General features: G+C 40.0%; 2 protein-coding genes across 4 annotated transcripts; both read right to left on the reverse strand.

Moving 5' to 3' along the window:
* Positions 1–917: 917 nt before the first annotated feature.
* On the reverse strand, positions 918–5,238 carry LOC135483763 (uncharacterized). 3 transcript variants are annotated; one of them, XM_064764790.1, is made up of 3 exons: positions 5,158–5,238; positions 3,723–3,892; positions 918–2,854 (listed from the first exon to the last, which is right to left on the reverse strand). In XM_064764790.1, the coding sequence occupies exons 2-3, from the start codon at positions 3,829–3,831 to the stop codon at positions 1,656–1,658; spliced, it is 1,308 nt and encodes a 435-aa protein (XP_064620860.1). In that variant the 5' UTR covers positions 3,832–3,892; positions 5,158–5,238; the 3' UTR covers positions 918–1,655. The 3 variants fall into 3 exon arrangements, with proteins under 3 accessions (XP_064620860.1, XP_064620862.1, XP_064620861.1); XM_064764792.1 differs by lacking the exons at positions 3,723–3,892; positions 5,158–5,238 and adding an exon at positions 3,502–3,566; XM_064764791.1 differs by lacking the exons at positions 3,723–3,892; positions 5,158–5,238 and adding an exon at positions 2,966–3,027.
* Positions 5,239–5,623: 385 nt separating this feature from the next.
* Positions 5,624–11,463, reverse strand: LOC135483764 (protein rogdi-like). The gene is made up of 10 exons (XM_064764793.1): positions 11,427–11,463; positions 10,748–10,819; positions 10,250–10,341; positions 9,754–9,811; positions 9,238–9,321; positions 8,814–8,909; positions 8,247–8,345; positions 7,996–8,127; positions 7,747–7,830; positions 5,624–7,517 (listed from the first exon to the last, which is right to left on the reverse strand). Exons 1-10 carry the CDS (start codon positions 11,460–11,462, stop codon positions 7,431–7,433), a joined length of 840 nt encoding a protein of 279 aa, XP_064620863.1. The 5' UTR covers position 11,463; the 3' UTR covers positions 5,624–7,430.
* Positions 11,464–23,205: the final 11,742 nt, after the last annotated feature.

The raw sequence follows: 23,205 nt of genomic DNA on the forward strand, positions 1-23,205 counted from the left end.
TAGTAGAGACAAGGACTTGCCTTCCGTCAAAGGGGTCATGTCACCTTTGTATATAGCATTAGTTGTCCGTAATGCAAAATGTACTCCTTGCTTTCCATTCAGTGACAGTGACAGCTGCAGCCGGAAGACATTGGAACAGCCATCCATGAAGACATTGTCACAACTGGGTGTAGTTCGTCTGCTTTTGGGCAAGCAAGCATAAATCGACAATGTTGATGGGACATGTTTAAATAGGATGTTACTGGAGAAACTACTTTACTCTCAATCATTCCGTCCTTGAAAAAGCTATATATACTGATGCTTAGCTGTCGATATGCGACAGATTCTTTTGCAGCAAGTCCATGTGATTAAGCGGGTCTAGAATACCCAAAACCACTCTGAAAATTTGTCATTAGCAAACTAAAGAAATAAACTGGTCTTTTGTATGTCTATCTGTCTTCACCTCCAAGGCCTACCTCTGTCACTAACATAACTTACAGTTTATAAAATTGGCCATCAGAAAGACAGCTAAACAAAGAATGGGGTTGGGGTGGCGGCATGCACATCGGTCTCAATACTAATGGCCTCCACATCCTGATGTGCAATTAAGTGTGAATCCTTACAGTAACACATTCACTGCTTGTAGCAGATCCTGCCAAAATGATCAAACTGTTTATCCCAAATCCCAACAGTTTGTCTATTGAGACCCACAAACTCTTGTTGAGAATCGGGCAGGCCTTCCAACTTGAGAAGCTGGCCTGCATGTCCATCCTGGGAAAGCAGTAAATTTTTCCATAATATATGGTGGAAAAACTGTGGTGCTCGAGTCTTCAAATGAAAACATTGTGTTCATCTGGTAATAATGAGGTTCTCCAAACAAGATTTGCATCACATATAGACAAAGACAATTGTTCAATGCAAAGAATTTAAAAGAAAGATTTATGTTACAAAGCTATTTAATTCAGAAAAACATCACGTTTTGGACACAATTTACAGTGATAAAAATTACTCTTTTGAAGGGTGTTCTTAAAACATACAATGATACTGCAGTAGCAATTCAAATTTAGCCTCTTTGGTGGGTTTTCATATCGTATTTAAATACATACTTGAGCATTTTTTCACATCAAAATATGAAAGACAACCAGAAGTTTGCCTCTTTCTTAGACAAACAAAACTTCAAACTGGACATTTCTGAAAACAAAGTATATAAAATTGATTGTTGCTTGCTCATAATCACAGGTCACGCATACATAATACTATAGAACCTCTCCATCAAAAGGACACCCTCCGGAGTGGTGTCCTTAATAGAGAGGTGACTGCTGAGGAAGGTTCCACTGTTAGATGTTATCAATGATGTTCCAAGTATCACCAGCCAGCACTACTCGAATTGATATGTACACCATGTGCCACCTTGGGTACAATAAACACTTATAATTTTCAAAGACTTGTACTTATAGCGTCTACACAGTATGTTGAAAACATGTCAAACAGAACTTTTCTGCGATTCAAATACAATGTAGATCTTGCACCCTAGTGCGCCCATAAGCAGAAATACTGTAAACTGTAGGAAAAGCATGTTTTCGCACACATTTAGGGCCGCAGAAATAAAGGGGCTTACAGTACACAAAAGTACTCACTAAACCACACAAAGGAGAGAGCTAGATCTGTTCCTTTCGTCATAAGTTACTCCCGTTTGCCATTTTTTCCAGCATCTCTTTTATATTTTTTGCATGCGGCACAAGTTTGAATAAATTTTGTGATTGGTTCTTATCAATTCCATAATACGTATGAACCCACTTGTGGTCAGTCACGGCCTCAGGAGGAGGCTTATTTGCATAATTCTCCCTTTTCATCTGATCACAAATTTTCTGCGCAAGTGCACTTGGCTGTTTTGACCCACATTTCTCTTTGGCTAAACTCAGTGCATTTTGTGCTACAGTTGGTAAAAAGGTATTTGGATTCCCTAAATATAACGTTTCGCTTTCTGTGTAGCTGTTTTTCTTCGATCTTTCATACTCTGTAACTAAGCGATCAATCATTTTTGGGCCAGTTTTATCCATGACCTCGCCCTTACCACCTCGTGCTGCATTCGATGGCAAACGTTCCAAGACCAGACTAAAGAATGGATGCTTTGGCCTAGCGGCCATTAAAGCATTGCACGCAAGCCGTGTTTTGTGCCAAAATATCACTGTATGCAGCCAGGGTTCTTGAGCAATGACACAGTTATGTTCATGAGACAGGTAATCAAAGGGTTTCAGAGCCTCCATGTCCATATCAGCATACAATCCACCAAACTCGTGCAGAATGAAATAACGCATTGCATCTGCACGGTGTATATTCTGCGGGTATCTCTTATACATGTCGTAGTGCTGCGGATATTTCATTTTGATAAACGCGTCGGCATCGTTATCCGTCCAGAACCAATACTCCCATTCAGGATTGACTTGGTGCCACGTTTTAACCAATTCAACAAATTTTGCTGGAATATCATAATTTATCCAAGTCTGATGAATAATACGAGGGATTCGAAAACCTTGACTAGTGATTTTAGAAATGTTTTTGATATCCTTGTCGAGGTAGACAATCGGTAACTTCGGCATATCCACGTTGGTGTTGATTACGTGAGATAGAACCTTGTCTTTTAGCAGTCGTAGATAGTCACTGTTATTACTTTGCGTTGGCAGGATTCTGATTTCCATCTGGAGACCCTTTGCGACAAGTTTACCAGGACTTTCACTGTTGGTGGGAATTCCTCCGTTTAATGAGACCATCTGCATCACCAAGAAGGTGACCGTGGCAACTGCTGTAAACAGTATCAAGTAGAGGATGATAGAGAGTGAGCATCGGTATCGAAAATGTGCCATCATTTGACCACCTGCAAAAAAACAAGGACAATTTCAATGCATAGATTAACCAATTTTCTACAGAAGGACAGATATGTGGATTTGGTGCATCATTCCATTTGCGTTTTATAAAAAAGACTTACATGAATAACAGTGTTACAACTCGTACAATGGCTAAGAATTGTCAATTTTCTACAGAAGGACAGATATGTGGATTTGGTGCATCATTCCATTTGCGTTTTATAAAAAAGACTTACATGAATAACAGTGTTACAACTCGTACAATGGCTAAGAATTGTACATACAATAAGAAAGAACTCAACTGCCACAGAACAGCACATTTGTATAGACCTACTCTGTTTGTTCCGAAATGATAGTCTAAACATATACTACCAAGCATGGTTTAAGTACCGCATATAAATTTCAAAAATTGTGTTGTGTGCAAAGACACAAATCAATAAATACAATGTTTCGGCAAAATGGCATTGTGTTATGTTTTCTGGAGCCACCAGTTTTTAAGCTTACATGTACAGTGAACATGAGTGAGAGTACCCTTGACCTCCACTTTAAGAAAACAAATACGTGGGCCTTTTTAGACATGTTTCACCCCAGGCACAACAAATATTAGCCAACAACAAATAGTTTTCAGAACGATACTCTCATAGCACATTTTACTTACATGTATTGTCAAAACTGAATTTAGGAACAGCTGCAGTGAGGCAAGGTTGTAACTATACCCTTGATTAGATACATGTAATGTGACAAAAACAACCTCGTACACTTCAGTGAGTCTATAAACTTTGCCTCCAAGTCCTGACATCATTATACCCTCCAGGTCTTAGCATTCCAGCGTTTATACTTCACATTCACAAGACATCATGTAGAAATAGAATAACTTACCTGTAAGCCTGTACAGTGTGAGTGCGTGAAAGTTCTCACATGTCCCACTCAGTGACTGCAAAAGGATGTCACACACAACTGTGATGAAACAAACAGCATGTTTGGTCATACGGCGTCAACGTGCTAATAAAAATGGCCACACCATTACATCATTTTGTACATGCACCAACCTGGAAGTATTAGGCAAAAAATATAAGTTTAATAGAAGAATCTTACTATACTTTTCTGATCTCCGAGGCCACTCTTAAGCAGAGTAGACAGCGCATCAATCAGGGCCAGTCTGAGGAGACAGGAGTGATCTCATGAACTACCACAATAATGGAGTGCTACATCACTCTCCTGGTCGAACCAACCTAAACTCATATAAATGACATCACTCTAATCAAGCTCCCATGAGAAACCCCACAGGAGTGAAAGTCTGATAGCTCCCGGGTACGTATGTCTCCTGACCAGCCCAGATCTATCAAACAAATATTTCTTCATAAATGCAATACAAGTATATTAGGACATATTGGCATGAGGATGTTTTGACTGGTATTATTATGAAATGTTATGCAAATTGTAAATTTATAATGCTACAGTGTTATAAGTTATTACAATGTCTGCCAACCACTTAAGTATTTACGTCTTATGCATATTTTATGAGTCCTTGTCATGTTTGCAGTTTCCTCCAGAACTGAATCAGCGTTTGCTTTATTTTACCAGCACCAATCAGTCTATTGTATTAAACCTCGTTGGACATGTTCGGACTCCTTATGTACATGTATGGTGCACAGATTTCAAACCTAAGTAAGTTTTAGAATGCATACAATACAACCAATTTACTTCAAGTACAATACCATGAAGGTAGTCAGCTGAACAATCACCCCTGCTCACTCCCGCTCCAGTAATTTCCACCAGTTTTTTTTGTGGGAGTGATGGACGACGCCCATGACCATCTTTGCTTAAAACTTGAATTGCTAACACTGCTACTCTAAACAGTCAGATGCTGGATGCCTCAATTGCCAAAGGCCCTTGATTATTGATACCGATGGCCCATGAGTCTGCATGGCCTCTACTACGTGTGTACCACACCACTACTATACTACCAGTTTTGGGTGTGGCATGCATTGCAATCTACACCGACACTTGGTCTTTAGTCAGTAATCATCAACAAACCAACCAAGTACATATCCATCATCACACTTATTCAACAATATAATAACTTAAAAGATTTTAGAATCGGAACAAGGACATTACCAAAATAAGTTGTGCTTGTTGCATTTTTTTCTGGGACACCCTGTTAACTGAGAACAATGATTGAAATAGCAACGCCAAACAACTCGGCAAAACCCTTGAAAATCAGTATCCACGACGTTCACAGTGTTGTCATGACAAGTGCTATGTAAGTTAGTTGTAACCAAAGCAGCAAAACGACAAATCGGAGACAATTTACCTCACAAATGAAGAATTTCTTTACAAAACTAAACAGAAATGACAGGCAAACATGAACGTTGTTCATCACGCATGTCATGCATGTCATTGTCATGCATGTCATGCATTCATGTTCATGTCCTTTCACCCGTTCCGTTGTTGTGGTAGTTGTGAAGGCTCAAGTCTTCCAGAGTAACCGGGGAGTGGCCTGGCGACAAATCCCATAGACTCCTCTCTGGCAGTGATTGGGCTAGCTCCTCCATTCCTGGCTTAGTCTATCAACAATATTGCATGTCTGTGCCCCCATCATGTAATTAAACTGGACAACAGGATCCAATCGCATCTTTGAAGCTCTCTCCACAGTGATCGAGTGACCAAGTTGCCTTTGTGTTCTCACAGGGGGGGGGGGGGGGCAATGAGCTGGGAGTATGTGTGTGCAGAACACCAGTTCCATACTCTAGCTAGCTGCATGAAAAAAATATGTCTTTGCCAACATCTAGGAACCCTGCATCTTCAAATATCACAGATGCCACGTCCAATAGTCAAGAACAGGACAGCTGCTTACAAAGAATTCACACAAAGACAATACGATTCAAGATTTAGCAACAAATTTATTGTTGCAAATTGATAATGGACTCGGTTCATTATAAATGCCAAGAAATTTACATCTTATAAGAGTTATATTCAAAGGAATGGTCAAGGGACTCTATAATAGCTATCATTTCTAATCTTTCTTGGAAAAAAACTTTGAATCGGACAATGAAAATCCCAGGCCATTTCCAAGGGGCTCCACAAAATTAACCGTGTGAGAAAGTCCCTTAATTTTTAGAATAAACACCTCTTTCTGCCTCCCATGCTTGCTACGCTTACCTATTCCTACACTCCAAGCAGTGATTGAAAAAACGGAGATGACCGTGTTTGCACGCTGCAACTGCTTTAGGAGTGTAACCTAACCACACATCCGAGGACAGTAAACAGATGATACTGAGACCCTCTTAGAAAAAGATATTTGAAGGGTTCAATGAAATTTTTTCATGGTATACAGTATGTGATTAATATTTGATTGTCAAAGTCAGACACAATTTACATGAAGGGCAATTAAAGGAAGCAATACTGAACTGCACAGGTACTGGTTGCCTCACGTAACACTATTAGGGTGGAGCTACAGGAAACAGTTTCCGTCATTAAGAATCTATGATGGACCCATGGTACGATGAGAATTTTGTCATAGTTTCGGTAAATAGTTCAATGAGTGAATGGAAGGTTAGCATATTTTACAGGCTGTTTTTGACGTATTGCATTCATTATCCTACACACACACGCGCAGATGCACACACACTCAAACAAACTGCACATTGTCCAATCGCATTCTGAGTCACGTAAAAGTAATACAGGATTATTAGTGAGCTATGAGGTATAGATATTTCCACAAGAATAAGTGAGTTACATGCAATCATTCTTTGCAAGATACATTCAATACTATTTACTGGTTGGAAGTTCCTGATGATGTATGCAACAGAAATTCAAACTGGCCTCCATAATCAATGCCATTTCTTCACAAAGCCTGTAATTATTACAACTCAAATGTCCGTTTTGAATTTTTCTGACAAAGAAATGGAATCATTGAATTTATCACAGGTAAATACACACAGTAGAAACATCTCAAAAAGGACACCCGAAGGACAGTACATCAGTCAAGACGCATCGGTTTTTGCACTCCGATTTGACCTTAAATTCCTCTGTACATTTTTATATGTTGAATATCTTTCTCAATGGATCCAAACCAGGTCTTCAGAAGACATAGCATGCTAAAAACAGAAGTCTAATTTTTGGAAGTGTCCACCTTGGGTCAACTGTGCCTCCATTGTCTCCAAATGTGATCCTTTGTCTGTTAAATCATCGAAGTCCTTTAAAACAGTTGAATTAGAACCTCATAAGAATCGTCAGATTTGAACGCAATGTCAATACTATATACAAATATGCACTGAAATGTTTGTGGTAGATGTGAAGAGTTTTGCTGCAAAAGGCCATATACTAATATAATATATATAGAGGTCAACATGGCATTGTCTGTACATGACAAACAAGTTGGCAGTCAATTTCAAGCAGCCCTTTCAACCATAATGGAAGAAATTCATATGCAGTAGCCCAAAAATTTGCTTAAACTTTCCTCCAGCCACAAAGATGGCTATACAGTATAAAGCCTTTTGAGACAAAACTCATCATTCACACCAGCAAACATGGAATCTCATGGTTCACACAGCAGTTCTTAATGACTAATGATATCACATTATGCTAGGAGGAATTGGCACAACATGCTGAGGTTTGCCGATCACATTTCGGACTCGTCGGGTGGAGGTCTTCCCTGATGAATACTTTGACCTGGAAAAGATTATGAAAATAATCGTTTCATGACAATACTTCTATATATTTGTAATTCAAACATGGTCACTGAGAAATTTCGACATAATATTTTGATGGTCACTGGTCTAAAAAATTTAAACAAGCCCATTTCAGTTGCTTCTTCAAAATCTTAATAGCAACAAACACAATGTATTTTATCGAAAAACAGTCAAAACATGGCTTCATCATTCCTGCCACTTCAACTTACTTTATCTCTAAGTTGTTGACAGAGTTGTAGTGCAAGCGTGAAAAGGACGATTGTTTCATTTAACCATGGCACAGCACATTCCACCTGAAAGAAGAACAGATCAATGTGTGTCATATTTACTAACATACGGTTTTATCACCTTTTTCATCTGGCAGCGTTTGCGCTTGCCCAAGTCTCAGGGTGCACAAGAATTTCTTCAATTTCCTGATCGATCAAATTAGGGATTACCTTGTTAAAATGAGCACGTACCTGATATCTAGCACCAATATCATACCTCTGATTCTGATTTAAAGTGAGTTGATAGACAGCTAATATTAATTTCTGAGCTTGGACGTAAAAGCTGAGAACCGTGTCGTGCGGTACAGGTGGGTTCAATGTTTTCTGAAAGAATAATTTAAATAATAGTTTATTTGACTTTTTACAGCAATGGAGTGAGATAGGGAACACCACATAAAGATAAACAATGCTTGTATAGTATCAAACAGACAGTTACTACTCACCATATATCTATTGTGTACCAGCTCTTCTAGTGTTTTTCGCTTCGGTACCACTAAACTACTTCTACTTAGAGTCAGTAACCGTATCACTTCATCTAAAAGCTGAAAACAAGACAGAAATTTCTTTCAAAATTTTAACTCAACCTGTTTTCATTGGCACTGAGAGGATATACAGGTGGCACATGTAATCTTTATATTACTCAAGATTGGGAGCTTTACACTCTTTGTCACAGATGCATAAGTATCACATTCCACAGAATGAAGTTGAGGCTACTGTCTAACCGACTGGCCCAAAGAAGATTGCTGAGTCACATCGGAGGAGCTACGTTGATTCCTGGCCCAACCTATTGAAATACTGGGCTGTCAGACTACAAGTACGTCAATGGCCAAGGAAAGACCCAACATGAAGACAGTAGCCAATCAGCGTCACCTGCATCGGGTTAGGATCTAAATCTGGTCAATCTGCTACCTGCGCCAATGATGTGTTTACCACTTGGTGTTCCTCTTACAAATAGCCCCCATATTTCCCCCTTGCCAACACAAAATATAACCCAAAATGTCAATACTCACTGTTAAGATTTCACTGCCACTCTTGAACGTGTGATCTTTATCTTTTTCACATATATGAAGTAGAGCGTTACATAAGTAATTACCCGCATCTTGTATCTGAAGAAAAGAAATGGAAGTGCTACGGTTCCACTAAAGAGCTGAAAACTACCTGTGATCAGTATGTGAGTTCCAAAATGGTCTTTGTGTCCTCTCAAATATTTTTTGACTTTTCCGAGCACCAAGCCCAAAATTGCTCTAAAATAGGTGCCCTAATTTAATTTTTTGATTCAAGGACTGGGACAACAATAACATTACTGTACGATGGTGCTTGACCTGTAAAAGCCCGCTATGCTGAATGACAGACGATAACATTAGTTACCAGAAAAGGTCTGTCCATCTGAGGCTAAGAACCCAGAAGAAGAAGACTTGTGTCCAAAAACCTTACTTGATGTAATCTCCATGGTTCATTTGGTTGGATAGCAGACTTTACACCTATGCTTGGCTGTTTATGGATTTTTAAGCTGATATCCTGAAAAACAAAGAAATAGATATTAGATACTATATGAACAAAATCACCAAACTACACACAGGGTCAGACACTGACAGCTTTGTTGAAATTTTTATTGAGAACTTCTTTTACACAACTGGAACATTTCACTTTCAAGTTCAATTTTCAAATTTTTGAACGAACAGAGTTAGGCTTTCAACGAAGGCATGGGCTGAGTACACATGTCCTGGTAGGTTGCCAACAGAATCAATTCAATTTGAACAATTCCTGGGTATTTCCAACATAATGAGAGTAACACCTGCAAACTTTACCACTCTAATGGGGCCATCATAAAACAACTTCATGAATATTTGAGCAGGAAAAGTGTCCCACCTCACCATTTTCAAGGTCGGTGACAAACTATCATCAATATTTCAGTGACCTCTGTGAAAGGGGCTGGTGTTCAATACTTACAGCTTCACAAATGGAATCTGCCATCAGCGTCACCATACATTTCACATTGGATGAGCCACTGGATAGGAAATAACAAGTTATCAAATCACTTGCAAGTGGGAGTCTGGGCTCTAATGTACACATGCATACATGGGGGGAGTCTTGAAAAATCAGAAAATTGTGCATGCAAATGTATGTCTAGGCCTAATAAACAAACACCCCCATATCTCCAAGTTCCAACTGAGTTCATACTCCAAACATCATACATTTTGCAAAAACTTACATCAGCTGCACACTGAACTAAATGAATCAAGCTACTTACAAGCATTCAAATGAGACTAATTCATGTCATGAGTTCCATCAGTGTAGATGTTAAAAACATCCAGTGTTATCCAGTGACCATCTAGTGAAAATTTGTCACTGGAATGCAGTTCATTCAGACTCTTCAAATAAGCTTCATTTAGTGGAACTTCAGTAGCGCACGCTATATAGCAAGTATTCATGGAATTGAACTCACTTTGAGCTAGACAGCAGGAATTTCTCAGGCTGCACCAGGTTTTCTTCATCTCCATAATTAATGTTCTGGACAGCAAATCTCCTGCAACACTCCTGTAATTCGTGAAAGGTCAAAGCAATTATATCATACCAACACTGACCAATGAAAGATTTTGAGATAATAAAGATAGATAGATATAGTAATGTACAGCACTTGCACCTGATTCACATTTGATTTTACTTGTAAGTGCTTTGCCATATTTTTACTTTAGATATATGCATGAATAATCCTGTTCAAGTATCCGCAATCTCCTTTGAATATCAAAAGAGTTCGATATGCTCTGTGACGAACGTCATAAGCATACAAGCTCAGTACATGGTGTAGGCGAGTAAGGTTTGATGATCAGTTTTTCTGCTGTTTATCACATCAGAAACTCTACAGTAAATATTGGCACTTGTGTATTTTCAATTGCATTTGCCTGCACTGAAGTAGATCAACTCTACAATTGTCAAATCTTACTGTGAGGATACTCTGCGCTTCACTCAATACGCTTTGCACTTCTTCTTTCAGCAGCCATTGGAATTCTCGGTACTGGAATAATGAAGAATTGATGTAGACATTCTGTGCCTTTTGCACAATGCTGTTTATATTCTGGCATCCTTGACTTTCGCCGCCCATGCATGAAGACCTGCCAATTAGCGTTGTTTTCCTGACACTAGTAGGGCAAGAATTGTTCGGAGCCGGAGGCCTATTTCATATAGGCCTAGGCCTAATTGAACATCATCCTCATGCCCGATGATGAAGCACACACATTAGTATAGTATAAATTAATTATAGATGACATGTCAGTCACACTACAATTCACACATTGAAAGTAAAGTAGGCTTCCCTCACATCCGCACACAGGCATGGCAGATAGTATAGAGTATAGTGATATCAAGTGAGGAGTTACTGTCATGGTCATGTGATGTGTGTACATCACTATGTTATGTACATGTAATGTATTGTATGCATGTATACACAACCAAAACAAGAAAGTAGCAGACAGACCCCATCAAGAAGAGCGAAGTAAGACTTCGTCTAGGCAAAATTATTGGTTTTATTCATTAGAAATTATGTACATTGTTGGAACTTCAATTCAGGCAATGGATTAATGGAATAATCAGGCCGAAAGTAGAGAAATACGAGGAAAATTTACCATAACATTTTGTTCCTCCTCTTCCGAATCGGCCATGATTATGCCACAATGAGCCGCTAGGTGGCGCGTGGACTGTACTTAATTGGCAATGTACTTCACCAGTAAAGTGCCACAAAAATGTACTTCATTTGCAAGACTCTTATGCAAGGGAAATTTAAAGTGGGCAAAATACGTTGAATTGCATGGGGTAATTGAATTAAATCGTAAGATGAATGTTGAATTGCATCGGAAGTTGGTTTGCATTTACCTTTGAAGATTAATGTGTTCAAAGTCAATTAGGTTCAAAATATTTTTTAAAGGAAAAGTTTTATTGACCAGTATCACTACTGATCGCTACAGTACGACTCTCCCCTCCAAGTCTCATGGAAACACGTGGAATGGCACTGCCTGGAATTCCTCCGTTCGTTCCCCCCGTCGTCGAAAAACGACCGCCGGACATAAAACTAATGATAATGATGACGGAGTGACAATGAAAGGTATGAACATCGTCGCTGCAATCGAAGATAATTTAATTGATAGGAAACATCCTCGAATACCGGCCAGTTGTTGACAATATACTGAGATCGACACATTTTTTCTTTGTCGGTCTAGTTCTTTCGTTAAACACGGAGCTGATATATTGGGAACAACCAAACACGTCACGCTGAGGCAAGTCTGTTCCCTCGTAACTGTATACCTATAGTTGATGACACAGCCTAACGCTTGAAACTGCCCGTTGCCAGCTGACCTCCTTGGGTCCTTCAAGCTTTGATAGCCGCACATAATCATTCCCCTTTCGTTTATACATATCATAACCCATTCCAACCAAAGGCGGTAGATTTAAAGAACTGAACGCACCCCGTTGCACTTGCTCCACCTTCTGTGACATTTTCACATTTGAATCAAGCGACTCAGCTGGCTTCAGAGCTGGCAAGAACTTTCTTCGCGTCCGTTCTGGTCCATTCGCACAGTTGACATGTTTGGCCTGTTTGTTTTTCAAAAGCGAAGTAGTTTTGCCGTCTTGAACAGGAATGAGAAACTTATCAAGCGTTTTCAAAAGCCTCGAATGAGGAATGCTTCTTAACCGTAACAGGTCAATAAAGGTTGGAAGTATTTTAGACTTGGATGCGGTGACTTGTTTCATCGACCCTGGCACAGATTTCGTGTTAAACGCTTCCTTTAATTTCTCTGGGCCGGATTTTAATGATGGCATGGTAATTTGTTTTCCTCCCTCCACTACGGAGGTGATGTAAGCATTTCTCTCCAAGGATTCTATCGTCTCCGACGCTGACGACGCCATCGAATCCCTCTTGGGAAAGTTGAAGGCAACATGTTTGGACACCCGCCGCGTTCGATCAGGCGATTTTGATTCAGTCAAAGATGGCCGCCGCTGCAGCTTTGGCTTCGTACAGGCAACAATTCTCTTGGTGCCATCTGAAAGCTTGATTACCGTGAAAACTTTGTCGGTTTCAGAAGCGCGTCGTTTCGCCTGCCAGCTTGTTCTCCCAGAATTCTCATCTTCATCTTCGTCGCTTCCGTCGGTTGATACCGAGGCTTGTGACTCAAAGTCGACATCATCTACCTCTTCTTCTGCTTCAGCAGTAGGCCTATCTTCAATCCGATTTATCTCATCAACGGCATGAATAGCATCTTCTGTAGCGGCAATATTGGATTCCCTGGCATGCTTTTCGTTTTCGATGCGCGCAACAAGGGCATTGGTCCGTTCTCGGAGTTGCGTAGTTCTTTCTCTACGGATCTGGTCCATTCGTTTGTGATAACGACCCAAAGAATGCCTGACTCTTCGTTGATCTTTGACAATCAGCTGAATATTTCTGTCCAGCTCGTTTCTGTAGGAGTGAAGATTCCGTCGGTACTCGACCTCATTCCCAGCCAACTTCATCAGGGTATCACGGTCTAGCTCGGTTCGCCGCCCTGCGGCCCCGGTGTAGTCGATTGGAGGGAACAACTTCTTTGTTCCTGCAGCACAGAATTATTAATAATTAAAGTTACGATCTGAAGAAAATCTTTTTAGTAAAAAGAAGACGATCATCCATCATCATCATCATTGCGCTTTACCAATTACATTTATCAGGGAAGACCATCGTCACCTTTTACATAAACCTTTATTTCTACGGAATTTCGCATACATGAAGGCTGCAGTGAATAAACCTTTTCATGGATTCGGATCAACCGCCTTACCAAAAGAGGCACAAACTTACCTTTTCGTTTTCCCATCTTGCTCCGTAAACTAAGTGGCTTCCTAACCTATTCGTTCTTGCCAAATGTTGTTTGAAAGCCGTATATAGGTATTCCTATAGTAAGGGACGGGATCTATTCCTTTGGAGAAGTGTCCGTCTCTGCCAGCACCCGTACGGATGTGTCAGACAGCTATCCCGTTCCGAAGACACTCTCTATCAGATGTGAGACATTTCCAAGCATGCTTACGGAGGACATCTCCTCCATACATGTATTGAAACATTATTTCAGGTAAACCCGAGGTGTAGTTCTCTTTGATTTACCAGTTAGAGTTCGCGACTCATGCTTTGTCCAAATCTATTTTTGTCTATGTTGGAAACAAATTATTATATTGGTTCCCTGCAAACCTTGGCCACTACTTGTTTAACACTCGGACAATTTAAGGTCGAGTTCAACGATAATCAAGTAAGTAAGCGAATCAAAGGTTGCATCATTTGTAAACAAACTGTTTTTCGACAAAAGCATAGTGTTTGACTTGAATAAAGACTCATTCCTTGTTTAAAGTTTGACCCATGAAAGCGTAGGCCCGTTGCCTTGTTTGTCTCAAATAAAAATCAATCAGTACACCCGAACAGAGGTAAACATAAACTTAAGAAGGGTTTAATGGGTTAGTGTCGTGTAAAGACATGCTAACATGTAAATACTTAAAAACTTTTGAAAAAAACACTTTTTTAGGAAGGGAAACTAAAGACCCGTTGAGTTCTTTCACTTACTCAAAAGCCAAGGTGTTTGTAAATTCTCTGAAGAACTTCAAGGGATGCATGTTTGTGTTGGCAAATGTCAAAAATTACTTGATGAATCCCAGAAAAGTAGCGATTACTTCAGATCGCAATTGTTGAGAGAAAAAACGCGCAACAGATGGCCGGGGGATTCCAATTCTTAAGAAATAGTGCGACAGCTAGCCTGAGGAAAGTTATCAGAATCAATTTATCATCATCCATGTACATGTACATGTATTACAAGCGGGTTCGGGGATTTTTCAATGAATGGAATTGAACCAGTTTCTTCTTTTGTGGTTAACAAGGACTCACACTAGCAAGATGACAACATGTTTTTTTTCCAAAAGCGGATGGACACAATGCATTCATTCATGAAAGTGTGCTAAGGTCGTTCAACTGATGGACGCGCTTCAATCGCATCTGAACAACATGTTGCGTCTTAATAGCGGCATTGAATCATAACCCATATGCCAGCTCATATTATCCCGCGTCCCATCCATATGAATGGGCTATAGCCGCACGGCTGCACTCCTAAGATAGCGTGCTTTGTTGTACAATACCGCAGCTTTTGCGCTTTCGCGTAAAATGCCAGAATCTCATTATTAGACTATTTGACCGCATTTCATTAGCATATCGATGTGACTATAGCGGAGAGCGTGCGTCACCCCATAAATTCTGCAACCCCATCACCTGACCTCTGTATCAATCCGCCAAACATCGTAGTAATGAAAATACTACGCTGCAAAATGTGCAGGCTTAATTCATTTGAGAAGCAAAGGATTACTGTAAGAATTCCAGCGTAATTTGACGCCGTTTCTTTGCAGTATCCTCTTTATTCCGATTGTGAAACAAAGGATACCTGTTTTCATCACGTATACGCTTGATGCGGCGAGATGTGAGGGCAGATAGGACACGCTTCTGACAAGTGCCCAATGGGGCTTTGCCTACTGAAGGACCATGCAGCAACACCCGATCAAGAAATGGCATTTGTATCTTTCTTCAATTTGTTGGAATGATGGAGGGTTCACAAAAAATGTAGGAATATAATAAAAAGAGGTAGCCTCTCCCCCGGACCAGGAGCGGGCCTGGATGAGGTAAATAAACATGCCCCTTTGCACCATATTTTGATCTACCTGATCATTGACATGTTTGATAACCAGTCGGCGGAATGGGGAACCAGTGCCTAACCGCAGATTCTACTCTCCCAACCTACTTCCTCTCGTCGATCAGCATTTTGATATTTAACTATGGATAAAGCTGTAGACCGCCGTGTGATCAGGAAAGCTCTCATTCGCAACGTGTCTTCCCGTAAAGGCCATCACTTGAACCCGTTTCTGGCTCTTATTCGCAACATTACTTCCCGTAAAGGCCACCACGTGACCCCGTTTTTGGCTCTCATTAGCAACAATATTTCCTGCGAAGGCCATCACTTGACCCCATTACTGGCTCTCATTCGCAACATCACTTCCCGTGAAGGTCATCACTAGACCCCGTTTTGGGCTCTCTACCCTGAAGGCCATCACTGGACTCCGTTCATGCCGGTCTACTTTCCCGTCTACTTTCCCAATGAAGGTAACCAAGATGTCGACCATTGTTTTTTTGACATTTCACGGCTGATCAGCAGATAATGCAAATCAAACATTTACTGTAGACCGCCAAATCTTCGCAGCCGAAATATATTTTCGCGGATTTTGTTAAGTATGGAAGTGCGTAACGGCAGCGTTCATACGATGCCTGAAAAGGTTAAAATCTACAGAATTCGTCGTAAACTCTAGAAAGAGAATGAAGTGTCACGTCAATTCAAATTGAGGAAGTTTCCGTATTATTCATGTCCGTATTATACTATCAGATGTCGAGATGGCTTTTGCTCATTTGCTTACAATATCTCCCTTCTTACCGAAGTCAACCTGAAGTGTATCGAGAACAAACACCCGGCGTCATTTTCAGGACACTCTGTTTTCATGTGGATGTAGGTTATACATCGTATCTGTATTTTGTAACCGGTATTTTGTCTTGTCTAATTTTTATCATTATGGCATTGAAGCTCAAATAAGGCAGCATTCTTTATCAAACTCGATCGACCGGTGACCTGTAAAATTTACATTCCAATATACTTTAGAGCGTATCTCCAGATTTCAATGCAAAGAATAGGCAGCATTTTATTTGAATGTAACGTTTAAGATTCATTGTTTGCTATACTTTAGTATTTAAAAATGTATGATTCGCCGTCTATACGTCGGTCTATACTTTTGAATTAACTGTTCTTTTCATTCGCAGATCATTATAATCGTAACGCATGTATTGGGCCTATTATCATTGTACCGGTGCACCTATTCAAGTATATATTCTCCTCTCATCAGTTAGACAAACAAGCATACCTTTTATATCGATGTGCTGATTAAGTGATCTTCCCTCGCTTACTCAATGGGAGTTTCCCCAAGAAGCCCATTTTGTGTTGAATGAATATTATTCTTCTCAACGTACCAAAAGCCGTCTGTTATGAATAGCACCTTCAACGCTAAAAAGATTGATTTTCAGAATTTGAAAAGCGGGAACGATCACTTTAAATACATGTTCTGGTGAATTTGAAATTAAGGAACAAGTTTACGTGTAACTAAACTGAACAACCAAAATCACTAACTTCTTAACTGTGAGACAAAAATGGTTTAACGTTTAGAAATTCGTGCTGTCCTTTTGGTGTGTGACGTGATTTATATACCATTATAACAAGCTTTGTGCATTCAATGACGAAGATATGATATTTGCACTAACTTTTGTTACTCAATAACAAAATCGTTGACACTAGCTTTGGTCATTCAGTTACGAAATTCATGATACATGTATCATCAACGTTGGTGATTTAATAACGTCAATAAAGTCATGATATTTTTGTTATCTTTTGTTATTCAATTGCAAAAGTCTTGATATTTTTACTAACTTTGGTATTCAATAACGGAAGTCATGATATTTTTACTGACTTTGGGTATCTCAATAAAGAAAGTCATAATTATATTGTTTAATTACTAAATTTGGTGATTACAAATACGAAGGTCATGATATCATTCCTGAAGATTATGAAGGGATATTTTTTGAGTTGAAACCTCTCCGTTGTCCGTGTGAAGTACCAGTAAGTAATGGTGTTGTTTTTGAAAAGTGGTGTATCGCGTATCATTATATATCTAGCATATGGTGTTACCCGCCTAGGGACATTTCTGAAGGAAAACCCAGTATACGACTCCGAGATTGAGATAATTTATGACCAAGTTCATGTCGGTAAAACATTAAAACGGTAAAATGTTCATTGGGAAATATGCAAGAACGTTATTTTACCGTGCACATCGGGGAGCTGTTGATCAAATTTCCGGAGAAAACGGTAGAATGGTATATTTTTAAAACCCAGCTGTAATCTTACCACCGTTTGAAGGCGGGCATGAAAGAGCCAACGCACATGACGAGAAAATGTCTGTCACCATCCCAACATACATGTAATTGACTTTCGAGGAAAAAGGCGTGTATTTGAAAAACCTCATTTTCTGGGACACCGGAGTATATTTCGTGTAATGTATATATATTTATCAATTTGTGTCTGCGTGTATGTAAATTATATATAATCATAAATTATTATCTGGTTACCAGGGACCAAATACAAATCATAGAATCAGTTTATGAGATCTTAAGACGGCTAACAGCAATATTCCATCCAGTACATTCAATATGCTCCGGCATGTATAGCACTGTTATACACTGATATAGCATGTACACATGTATAGCACTGTACACAGTGGTGTGGATCAGTGCGTTTGAACCTTAGTTCACAATAAAAACTGTAGATTGGAGAGGTTTTTACTGAATAATATTTGAAGCGATTTTGCATGACTATTAGTGCTTTTTTGGCAGCGCGGCGTGAAATAACAGGAGGCTGACGCATACGTTGTTGTCGCATTCGCGTTTAGTACACCCCGCCTCGAAACGAGAACCAGGCCAGTCAAATCTTAGATCTTATAAACCCGATCCTATTAGTAGAATGATGTTTGTATTATCATATGGTGTCTCTCTGTGATTTTTTTAAAAGGTATTAGAGGAAGAACCAGTGGAAGAACACAGGCGCGAGCGAAGGATCGGCGTTTAAACGCTCTGGTATGTGTTATTCAAAGTATGCGGACTGGTGATTGACTAAGCTAGTTATTGAGCTCTGTAAGGCAGCAGCAGGAGGGAGCTATTTGACTTATCAAAGCTACGCAGTGGCAACATCGAGAAATAACCCAAACAAATCGAAAGCAATCAGCTAACCATGTTATTTATTTGTATATGCGGCCACTAACTAGAGTATTTTAGTTCTTGGCTGAAACCACTCACCAGAAAAAGAGACAAGAAAGAGGAGACAACTGCAACCAGAAAAAGTGACCCCCACTATATACATGTACTCCCATAATATCTGCAAGCAACATAAAAAATTGGTACTTGTTTAATTTTGGGGTAATTGCTGAAATGTCACATGCTCAGCTTTGGTTAGTCAAGGAAGTATTATATCATTTTACAGTATACATGTAGTTATACATTTTTGAAATTGCTGTGTTGTGTCGTATATTTTAATAACCTAATGTTGTGTAAGATTATGCATCTCGAAAAAATTAGACCTTATTGAAGACCCACTTACCTATGGCCTTAGAAAGTCCATGTTTCGAAATATTTTTTTCTCTGCCATTCAACGGTATAGCGCACGTGCACATGTACTTATCATATGTGCATGACAATGTACAATGTGCTTGCTGCGCCGATGACAAAATGACAATGTATATGTGTACGTGTACACTGTTATCGTGACTTTGTCAACTGTAGATACCATTAATGTACGCTCTTGTTCAAAAGATGTGAGCGCAAGAGATGTGAGCAGTGCTGATTTCTTTCGACGAACACTTTGATGTCTGACTATGAGGTGTTGTCTTTATTACCAAAGTTTTGTATCTTATCAATATTCAAAATAAAGACCACGACTAAAAAATGTCCCCTCACAAGATCGAGAAATGAGGTTATCTAACATTCTCATCAAAACTAAATCCAATGCAAATAAGAACCTTCATGAAACACATTCATGTAGCAATGTTGAGGGTGGTATACTTGTATAGTTGAGCCTCCCTGAGCGGACCCCTCGGTTAGCAGGACACTCAGCTCTCCTCAACTTACTTGGGACCGTAATTTTGGTCTCAAATGGGTCTATTCTGTACTATATATAGACATCGGTAATCAGGCCACTTGCCCATCGAGGACAGCATTTAGCAGTGGTGTCCTTAGTAGGAGGTTCTACTGTATACATCGCAATACCTTTTCTTAATTAAAAATCACCGTAAAATAACATGATTTAAAACTATACGAACAACTCAATTTTGGACTCAAAATTGTAATTATATGTAACTGTGAAACTTTGTCCAAAAAGCAGCTCCTTTTGTCGATATTTGGGTCAATAAAGAAAGAACTGGATGCATTCTTTCGTCTGCCTTTTTTGCTGTCTGTTGGTCTACCGTCGCGCTTCGTATGAAGAACACTATGGCGTCCCACACAAAATGTTCTTTTTTTAAACAAAAATGATCATCTTTCCTTTGGGGTGGATTTTGGAGTAAACGGAACTACATGTATCATGGGCACGGAGGTTTTTGGTTGATACTCCACCAACAATGCGCTACACTCCTGACGCAGTGGAATCTGCCTCGTCCATCATATAAGGAAGATTGAATAAGATGACGAAATCGGGCTGCCTCGGAAGTCGACCCAGAATTTCTCTTCATACTTACACATGCAGTACTTAGTATTCTTCTTTATACACGAGCACTTCGTTAACGACAACCCCCCGTTCATTGCTTGGTTTCTCTGTCACTGAGGTGACATTCAAAATAAGAAGATTCCCATTCTGGTCCATGCCAAGCATATCTTCAAGAAAATAAAATTTTGTATTGACTTTCAGGGAAATTCTTAAACTTGGCCAGACCTTTTTAATTGCTACACGTTTCCGCGAATGTATCAGTGTATCATTCGTCCTACAAAGTATATCCAAAATGGCGACCACGGTGTGGGACATAATGATAAACGCATAACCAAAATTTGGATGGCCGATTGTCACCGCTTGGCCCGAGAATTTACTTTTAAGTTGAAGGAATTCTAGTTTATAAGACGTTGCTTCGTGAAAGAAGAATATATTGATTAAGTTAGTTTTAAAACTGACTGTGATTAGGATATCCCTCCGTCGAACGAAATTCACATCTAAATCGCGTATATTTTCCGCATGATGAACACGTAATTGACTTAAAATCAATGGGTTCTGCAAGTTCACTACAACCGCAGCGCCGTATGAGATCTCCCATTTGTATAAGGTAAAAAACATTTTGGACCTGTTGTTACCAGGTCGACACCACACAAGGACCTTCTTGAGATTGTCCGGGGCAAAACAGAATACGATAGCGTCTAGTCCGGTGCCATTGAAACGGCATGCGTCACTCGCAGGAATTTCTATCGTTCCAGCAACTCTTCCCTGCGCTAGGTCAAAAAGCACGAATTTCTCTGCCGCCTGGGATTCAAAAATGCTATAATGTTGAATACGTTCAAGCTGTATACCTTTCACTTTATTCGTAACCCATGAAGAATTGAATTTAATTCTGTAGGTATTGCTACTTGACTTGTAAGTGTACACCATGGTACGAAAATGGAAAACAGATTCAGAAACAACGTTAAAGGCTAAGGCTGCAAAAATGACTGACTGTTTGCTGAGGTACCCGTAGGCGAGTTTCCCGCCCTTGCGGCCTATTCCACGCAGTGGCGGGACCACCTTTATCGCCCCAGAGAGCCTGTAGCCGATTTCCTTGCGTGCCTGTGATGGATATTAAATTCATATGTCGATGTAAAGATTTAACAGATATTATTCGTTAAAAAGCCTGGTACGTTCCACGGAAACATGAAATTTGAGATTTCCTAGTTGAGTGATATACGGAATGATGTCCATCTTGCCTGTAGATTCAACACCTCGGTCGACACCAGTGTGACGCCAGTGGTTTGGAATTGATCAAACTGGTGTCAACAAGGCGTTGACCTAGGGGCATCCTTGGACCTTGCCCTCACCCAGTGATCTCCTCTGTTTAGTGAACACGCTTTCCTCGTTGGTGCGTCACTGTCGAGAAGTTCCTTGGCATGAAAGGGTATAACATTTTCCTCCACTTCATCTTCTGTTACATATCCTGCGTATTAACAGGCAGATACTTTTTAGTGTAATGTGATCGATGATTTCATAAAAAGGCCCCGTTTGATCAATGGTTACAGTCACTCTGCATGCGCTTGAGCAATTTGACATGGCAATAATGGTAGCCATTGATGAATCGAGATGCCCCGTTTAAAATGCTTAGTAAACAATCTAGATTATAGTAAATTACAAATTGATATACCCTAAAATCTCCGACTTGAGGCTAACAACCTTTCTCCAGCTTCCTCATTTTGGCGAGGATATGCCAGAACACATCTGAAGCAATTTTCCGATTTTCCAATGTCATGTCAGGTTTAAACGAGAAAAATATTCACGTTCAAGGAAGAATAAAGTACATCACAACAGCAGATACTGAAGACAGAGATCAGTTTGAAAACCAAAAACTATTGGTTGTCCAGGCATGTTGAGAAAACTATATAAAACAGGCCATAACCCATTACAAGGGCGCATTTAGAGGTGGCCTTCCATCTGAGAAATGGATTCACATGGAGAAGTATAGTTGGCCTTGACTCGGAGAAGTGGGGTTCTCTCCGAGGGGTTGTCGACGATTCTCCAAAAACTAAAGGCAAATCCACCGACTGAAAGTGTTATTTCGTAGACAACAATTACCATCCTAGGGTTTTTAGCCTTGTTACTCTCCATCACCACACACTCAGAACCCTAGATCTCCTCAGTATTACACTCCGAATGCAGTGGATCCGCCTCGTCCTGTCGCCCGAGGACTAAGGATGACCAGGATGACGAAATGGACTGCATAGGAGTCAGGATGGAAAATTACAGATTCCCAATAAATCTGAAAGATTTTACAGCCATCCAATCTTCAACTTACCGTCCTTGCATACATTCTGCTATCATTGTGCCAGAGAACTTCTTTAGTTTTGATACAGGCCACTCGGCGACGACTGAGTTGACATTCAAAATGACTCCAATCTCTTTGCCTATTAAACGCAAAGCAACCATCGTGGAAAACACACATTGAGGCACATACCAGGTCAGAACGGAAAGACGAGGAGCTAAAATCAGGCCTCAGAAATGTTTTTCTGTCGACAACTTTGACAAAGCTCACCATTTTAGCTGTGAATTGTGTGCCTCATTCAAAATCAACACAAGAGAGACCGTACTGCCTGTCGACGCGTTAAAACGCAGAAGGTAGATACATGTAAGCAACTGTTGTGATTTAAGGAGTCTAAAATGCTGTTTTACACATATTCCATCCCAGTAAAGGACTGGATCAGAATTTCATCCAGTCTTAATTTGCTTTCGTCCATACTGTCAGGAGTTGATCCGCTGGAGGAGAGTGCCACAAATGACACAAAAGCGCCATATATCGCCAAGCATCGGGTGTGCAGAAATATTTTCTATTCATGAGGAACACACTGGGCAACATGTCCGTATACGTGCACGTTTCTGATACTGTCCAGTGTCAACTTACTGGTATGAAATCGGAATTGGGTTGTCCAAGCCCCGGGGTCCACGCACACTAATACGTACATTGTATACGTATGTATTGTAGATAGTTTTAGTTGGGCTTGACCAAGTTAACGAGTTGAACGGGTGAGGATCCTGTTTTCGTACACCG

This window comes from Lineus longissimus, chromosome 2, assembly GCF_910592395.1.
Source record: "Lineus longissimus chromosome 2, tnLinLong1.2, whole genome shotgun sequence".
In the NCBI taxonomy this organism is placed as follows: Eukaryota; Metazoa; Nemertea; class Pilidiophora; order Heteronemertea; family Lineidae; genus Lineus; species Lineus longissimus.

Coding starts and splice junctions, on each gene's coding strand:
- LOC135483764 (XM_064764793.1), bottom strand. CDS start 11,462: ATGGCCGATTCGGAAGAGGAGGAACAAAATGTTATG. Junction 8,128..8,246: donor TGGTACACAATAGATATATG/GTGAGTAGTAAC, acceptor TTATTCTTTCAG/AAAACATTGAACCCACCTGT. Junction 7,518..7,746: donor GTCAACAACTTAGAGATAAA/GTAAGTTGAAGT, acceptor AATCTTTTCCAG/GTCAAAGTATTCATCAGGGA.
- LOC135483763 (XM_064764790.1), bottom strand. CDS start 3,831: ATGACCAAACATGCTGTTTGTTTCATCACAGTTGTGTGTGACATCCTT. Junction 2,855..3,722: donor CACACTGTACAGGCTTACAG/GTAAGTTATTCT, acceptor GTTTTTTTGCAG/GTGGTCAAATGATGGCACAT.